This window comes from Octopus bimaculoides, chromosome 24 (assembly GCF_046866305.1).
Source record: "Octopus bimaculoides isolate indiv1 chromosome 24, ASM4686630v1, whole genome shotgun sequence".
Lineage (NCBI taxonomy): Eukaryota > Metazoa > Mollusca > Cephalopoda > Octopoda > Octopodidae > Octopus > Octopus bimaculoides.
In genome coordinates, this window is record NC_142951.1 from 7,316,194 (window position 1) to 7,323,693 (window position 7,500).

Here is a 7,500-nt window from a genome sequence, read left to right on the forward strand (position 1 = left end):
TAAAGGGTTTTAGTCGAACAAATCAACCACAGGACTTATTCTTTGTAAGCCTAGTACTTATTCCGTTGGTCACTTTTGCTGAACTGCTAAGTTATGGGGACGTAAACACACCACCATCGGTTGTCAAGTGATGGTGGGAGGACAAAAACATGCACACACACACATATATATATATGACGGGCTTCTTTTAGTTTCCGTCTACCAAATCCATTCACAAGGCTTTGGTCAACCTGAGGCTATGAGGCTATAGAAGACACTTGCCCAAGATGCCACACAGTTGGACTGAACCTGAAACGATGTGGTTGGGAAGCAAGCTTTTTACCACACAGCCACCCTGTGCCTCTATATATAAATTTATATATATATGCCTACATCACTATAGTGTCTGCCTACCTATCTATCATTTTGCAACGTTTGCTTCAAAACAAAAATGTCACCAAGGTAGAACTGAACCTGGGACCATGTGGTTGGGAAGCAAACTCCTTACCACACAGCTACGCCCGTGCCTTTACAAATACCTAATAAATATATAACAGAAACAAAAGGTCTCTTACCTGATTCTTTTCAACCTCAGAATCCTTCAATTGGTCAAAGATAGCCGGGTCAATGTTCTTTGCTAGTGTGTGGAGTAATTCTAAACTATGATTGGTCACATTTGAATGTTCGGCACCCAATACACTGAAACCTGGCCCTAGTCTCTGATACGTTGGGTGTTCGCTCTTGCTGTAGCTGGTCTTGGGCAGCGCTGCTGGCTTCTTGTTGCTCTCTTTCCCCTCAGTTAAGTCCCCTTTCTTATCTGAAGTCATGGAGTCCTTGCAGTGAAACAACTTAGAAGAGTGGTCTGCTTCAGACGACGGGGCTGATTTCTTGCTACGTCGAAAGTTTGTGCTGGAGAGAGCAGGTTTTGGATATTCACAGTTGAGGTATAGGTGTGGCTTTGTGCTCCTGGCTTTCTCTTCTACATCTGGCTCGACAGAAAAATGCCCGTATGGTTTCAGGCATATATCCAGTCTGTCATCAGCAGAATTATAAACGAATACCTGCAACAAAGACATTTAATAGATTTCACAACCACATCACAACAGAAGTATTTGAATTCTGAACTAATTTGTGTATGGCATTGATAAATAATTTCATAAACATGGGACGAGGTGGTGAGGCATGATCTTTGCATGTTGAGCCTCACAGAGGCAATGACAAGTGACAGACCTTTGGCGATATGCTGTGCTTGAGAAGACCTGTTAAGCCAAATGAAATGGTAGTCATGGCCAATGCCAGTGTTGTGTAACTGGCACTTGTGCTGGTGGCATATAAGAAGCACTCTTCAAACTTTGGGCCTCATGGAGGCAGTGACAAGTGACTGAGACCTTTGGCAATATAACATGCTTGAGAAAACCTGTCAAGCCAAGTGAGATCGTTAGTAATGGCCGGTAGCATGTAAAAGGCACTCACTACATTCTTGGAGTGGTTGGCATTAGAAAGGGCATCCAGCTGTAGAAACCATGCCAAATCAGACTGGAACCTGGTGCAGCTTACCAGTTTTCAGTCAAACCGTCCAACCCATGCCAGCATGGAAAACAGACATTGATGATGATGATATTATCATCATCATCATTGACATCCGTTTCTCATGGGTTGGACAGTTTGACAGAAGCTGCTGGCCAGCTGAAGAGGTGTCCACAATCCATGTCTGGTTTGGAAGGGTTTCTACAGCTGGATCATCATCATCATCATCATCATCATCGTTTAACGTCCGCTTTCCATGCTAGCATGGGTTGGACGATTTGACTGAGGACTGGTGAAACCGGATGGCAACACCAGGCTCCAGTCTGGTTTGGCAGGGTTTCTACAGCTGGATGCCATTCTTAATTGCTAACCCCTTTACAGAGTGTACTGGGTGCTTTTACATGGCACCAGCACCCACAAGGCCACGAGATTAGGAACACCCAGGTGGTGAGGGATGCAGGAGACATGTCTGTAATGCAAGGACAACCATGATTTTTACCCAGCTTCACATTTCTTCTCAAGCACAGCAACATGTGAGGCCCAACATCTGAAGATCCTTTCTCACCACTTCATCCAATGTCTTCCTGGGTCTATCCCTTCCATATCATTATCAATTAACATCTGTCTTCCACGCTACCAAAGGTTGGACAGTTTGACAGGATTCAACTGGCTGGGAGACTGTTGAGCTCCAATGTCTGATAGTTGGGTGCCCTTTGAAAAATCAACTTCTCTCTCCCTCTATATATGTATGTATGTGTGTGTGGTAGTATATTAAGGTTGCATAATAAAATACAGTGTCCCTACCAGCAGTTAATATATATGAAATTATGTATGTGGTGGGTAGAGCCATTAGAGATACACAGACCCATTGATTAATTCTGTTGGTTAATATATCCAATGATACTGTTTTACAGAAAAAAATATAAAAATGAAATCCAAAAATACCTTGCCAGGTAAAGCAGGAATACTGAAATGCGAGCCGTTTACAAAGTCTCTCTCTTGCTTCAGCTGACAATAAAACAGCCCACCATTGCTAAAGTGTTGTGGGTTTTCTTGGGAGTATTTCCAAAGGTCCTTGCACATTGATACATCCATCGGGTCTGCAGCTGTGAAAAAGAGCATTCATATGAAAGTTTACTGGAATATATATTATGGTTTGGTCAGTTTAGGTTTCACAGCAACGATAATAACAACACAGCAGATAGAGTTGGTGAATGGATCACAGACAATCAGTTTTATAACATAACAACTACAGTTGGTGAACATCAACTGTAGTAGCCGAACAACTGCAGTTATACTATGTAAATAGTAAAGATCACATCAGATACACACATATTAGCTATAATGAAAATCAGTAGTCCTCAATCTTTTTACGCTTATCTGGGCGGGATCACTGCCAGAGCAGCGGTCTCGCTTCCATGCCGGTGCCACGTAAACAGCACTGTTTGAGTACGATTATTTCCAGCTTCACCTTACTGGTATTTGTGCCAGTGGCATGTGAACAAAACATTGGACTGGCTCCTGTGCAGGTGGCACGTAAAAAACACCATTTGAGTGTGGCCGTTGCCAGTACCGCCAGACTGGCCCATGTGCCGGTGGCATATAAAAAGCACTCACTACACTCTCAGAGTGGTTGGCATTAGGAAGGGCATCCAGCTGTAGAAACTCTGCCAGATCAGATTGGAGTCTGGTGTAGCCATCTGGTTTGCCAGTCCCAGGTCAAATCGTCCGACCCATGCTAGCATGGAAAGCAGACGTTAAATGATGATGATGAAACCCTTTTGATTCCCATTTTACTCTCCTGGACATCCACAGTCATTTGAAGTTTTAAAAACAAAAATATGCCATTTTAGGAATTGTATAAAAGTAATTATTAAAATATTTTGTGTATTGTAAAAAGTATAAACAATTTTTAACTACTAAATCTTATATGGGGCCCTGGTTGAGAACTGCTGACATAAACAGTGAAGATCATGTCATATATACATTTCCTTTATATGTATCATCATTTAACGTCCACTGTCCATGCTGGCAGGGGTTGGACAGTATGACGAGAGCTTACAAGCTGGGGAGGTGCACCAAACTCCAGTCTGATTTTGGCATGGTTTCTACGGCTGGATTCCCTCCCTAACGCCAACTTTACTTTACAGTGTGTGCTGGGTGCTCTTACGTGGCACTACACAGGTGGTTTTACCTGGTGCCACACAGGTACTTTAATATGCAGAGCGGTGCAAAAGCAGGTATACAGTTATGAAATAAGAAAACACATACAATACTCATTTATCTTTATCAAAAATATTAAAAGTATTATAGTTATGATAAATGTATTATTATGTGTAGGCGCAGGAGTGGCTGTGTGGTAAGTAACTTGCTTATCAACCACAAGGTCCTGGGTTCAGTCCCACTGCGTGGCACCTTGGGCAAGTATCTTCTACTATAGCCTTGGGCCGACCAAAGCCTTGTGAGTAGATTTGGTAGACGGAAACTGAAAGAAGCATATATATGTGTGTGTCTGTGTGTTTGTTCCCCCAACATTGCTTGACAACTGATGCTGATGTGTTTACATCCCTGTAACTTAGCAGTTTGGCAAAAGAGACAGATAGAATAAGTACTAGGCTTACAAAGAGTAAGGCCTGGGGGTCGATTTGCTCGACTAAAGGCGGTGCTCCAGCATGGCCACTGTCAAATGACTGAAACAAGTAAAAGAATAAAAAAACATGTGTGTGTGTGATGACCGTCTTCTTGTCAGACTATTTCTCACAGGCTGACTTCTAACTGATTGTCTCTACGAACAATGAGATTGACAGCAACACATGAAGCCAGTGAGAGACTTACAGAGTTTGCTGCAAAGACTGCAAACTAAAACCATGTCTTCAGCCTGATGGCTAGGTGTCTAAGGTGGAGGATCATTGTGAGTTTTCAAATGTCTTTTGAGTCTGGAGCAGCTCTTGTAGATTTTGCCACATACATCAGAGGTAAGCGGGTCTGCAATTACGAACTGAGCATAATCCATTGGCAAGCTGTCTATAAACTCATACACAGGCATGGCTGTGTGGTAAGAAGCTTGCTTCCCAACCACATGGTTATGATTTCAGTCCTACTGCATGGCACCTTGGGCAAATGTTTTCTACCATAGCCTCAGACTGACCAAAGCCTTGTGAGTGGAATTGGTAGACGGAAACTGAAAGAAGTCGCTTGTGTGTGTGTATTTGTCCTCCCATCACCGTTTGACAACTAGTGTTGGTGTGTTTACATCCATGTAACTTAGTGGTTAGGCAATAGAGAAGTATTAGGCTTAAAAAATGACTCCTTGGATTGACTTCAAGGTGGTGCTCCAGTATGACCACAGTCAAATGACTGAAATAAAAAAATACACACACACAACACATGCATCACATGCGCACACACAGAGATAGTTACTATCAAAGTAAAAATGCTGACTTACTCATATCTTGGTTGGGTAGCACCACTTCGGTACTCCGCTGTTTATCTTTATTCTTTTGCTGAACAGAACCACTTTGGAATTTTTGTTGCTATGAGATAATATATGAAAAAAGATGTTTAGGAATTTACTGGGAAAGTCAGCATGAAGTAATAAATAAGTCAGTTGTTAAATGGGAATCAGTTCATAGATTGAAGCCACAGTGAAAACATGATGTGATAACCAGATTTGCCATAATGGTAGGAGTGGCTGTGTGGTAAGTAGCTTGCTTATGAACCACATGGTTCTGGGTTCAGTCCCACTGCGTGGTACCTTGGGCAAGTGTCTTCTACTACAGCCTTGGGCCGACCAAAGCCTTGTGAGTGGATTTGGCAGACAGAAACTGAAAGAAGCCCGTCGTATATATATATATATATATATATATATATATATATATATGTATGTATGTATGTGTGTCTGTTTGTTCCCCCAACATCGCTTGACAACCGATGGTGGTGTGTTTACGTCCCTGTAACTTAGCGGTTTGGCAAAAGAGCCCAATAGAATAAGTACTAGGCTTAAAAAATAAGTCCTGGGGTCAATTCGTTTGACTTAAAAGCCTTCAAAGCGGTGCTCCAGCATGGCTGCAGTCAAATGACTGAAACAAGCAAAAGAATAAAAGAATATATATATAAATATATGGTAAATAATTTTAAACGATATAAAACTTGACATAGCAGAAAGTGCCATGCAGTGGAACTGAACCAGAAACCACATGGTCGGGAAGCGAACATCTTACCACGGAGCCATGCCTGCACCTACATTTGACAGTGAGTAAGCAACACAACAATCAACAAGTATTGATAACAAAAGTGTTACAGAACTTCATTTTGACCTTCGACCCCTGCCGATAGCTGTTATCTCTGGTTATCACATGTCAGCCTCATATGAAAGAGCGACTGCTGTCGTTGCTGTTGCTGCATCGAGCAAAGACCAGTGCGGCTTAGATTTCAGTGGATCAACAGCAGAAGTAGTCAAGTAGATAAAAACATTGGATTACTAATTATCATTATTATTTTTATTCTCCGCCGCCACCACCACCACCACCATCGTCGTTTAACGTCCGCTTTCCATGCTAGCATGGGTTGGACGATTTGACTGAGGCTTGGTGAACCAGATGGCTAGACCAGGCTCCAGTTCAACAATTCAAATCTGATATTTGTTAACCCTTTAGTGTTCAGATTAATCGGTTAAAATGGAGAGCTTTTTTCACTCAAATTGTTTTGAATTAATCACGCATTATCTTACAGCTTTGAAGTGTCGTTGGTGTGATAGTTTATTCTTAGAATGTCATTGTAGGTTAGGTGTGAGAGGCTGGATATGGCCAGTTTGAATATAAAACGTAGGATATTTGGGCAGGATAAGGCCAGCTTAAACACCAAAGAGTTAAGGCAGTTTTAAAATTTTCACTGGTTTTTATAAGACATGTGGCTTAGTGGTAAGTGTATTCAGCTCACAATCAAAAGGTCGGGAGTTCAAATTCCTGCTGGTGCACTGTGTCCTTGTGCAAGACACTCTGCTTAGTTTGTATTGCTCCAGTCCATTTAGCTGGCAAAAATGAGTAATACCTGTAATTCAAAAGGGCCAGCCTTGTCACACTCTGTGCTGTACTGAATCTCCCTGGGAACTATGTTAAAAGGTACATGTGTGTCTGTGGAGTACTCAGCCACTTTCACATTAATTTCACGAGCTGGCTGTTCGGATCAACTGGAATGCTCATCGTCATAAACTGACAGAGAGCCAGGCCACTGGTTTTAACCACTGGATGTTGACCACATGGAAAAATATCGCTTTCAAGGGCTTTAATTGATTATATTGACCCGAGTACTTAGTCTGGGACCTACTTTATCAATCTTTATTTAATGAATGGCTAAGTCCCACCCATTCACGACAAACATAAATGCAATCAGTCAAACATCTGATAACGCCATCACTGAAACGAACTAACGAGGATTCATTTAATTACTAACCACTTACATTATGTACAGAACTGCTCTGACTTGTTCCATCACCTGTGCCAACACTGCCTTCACCAGTGGTTGCAGATCTCCGTTTTGGTGAGCCAGTACTTCCGACACCACTACCACTACCACCACTACTACTACTGCAGCTGCTGGCTGTTGTGGGATTAGAAGCATTGAATGTACCGCTATCACCAGTGGCTGTAGACTTCCTCTTTGGCGAACCACTTCTGTCATTCAGTGACTTCCTGTTATTGATGTCAGCAGTGATCTGTAGAAGCTGGTCAGCAACGTATTGTATCAGGAGCTTACTAAGGAACTCACCTGGAAAATAAATATTACCACATTAACCCCTTTGGCTCTCAGCTTGCTCTGTTGAATGTAATGCTCACTTCTTCATGCCATTTTGAATTAATCATGCATTATCTTGTAGCTTTAAGATTTCATATGATAGTTTATTTTCAGAATAACATAACAGGGTAGGTGCAATAGGTTAGATCTGGCTGGTTTGAACATAAAATACAGCAAACACAGTAAATATACAAGTTTGTC

At 41.9% G+C, this 7,500-nt stretch overlaps 1 protein-coding gene across 2 annotated transcripts in view; it reads right to left on the reverse strand.

Annotated features, from left to right (window-relative positions):
* Nucleotides 1–7,500, reverse strand: part of LOC106878886 (deubiquitinating protein VCPIP1) — a 51,556-nt gene that overhangs the window by 2,632 nt on the left and 41,424 nt on the right. For both annotated transcript variants that reach the window (XM_089341323.1, XM_089341322.1), the window contains exons 10-13: nt 6,965–7,272; nt 4,952–5,039; nt 2,452–2,612; nt 555–1,040 (exon numbers count right to left, since the gene is read on the reverse strand). In XM_089341323.1, the coding sequence (XP_089197449.1) occupies nt 555–1,040; nt 2,452–2,612; nt 4,952–5,039; nt 6,965–7,272 (1,043 nt within the window). The remainder of the gene's footprint in view (nt 1–554; nt 1,041–2,451; nt 2,613–4,951; nt 5,040–6,964; nt 7,273–7,500) is intronic.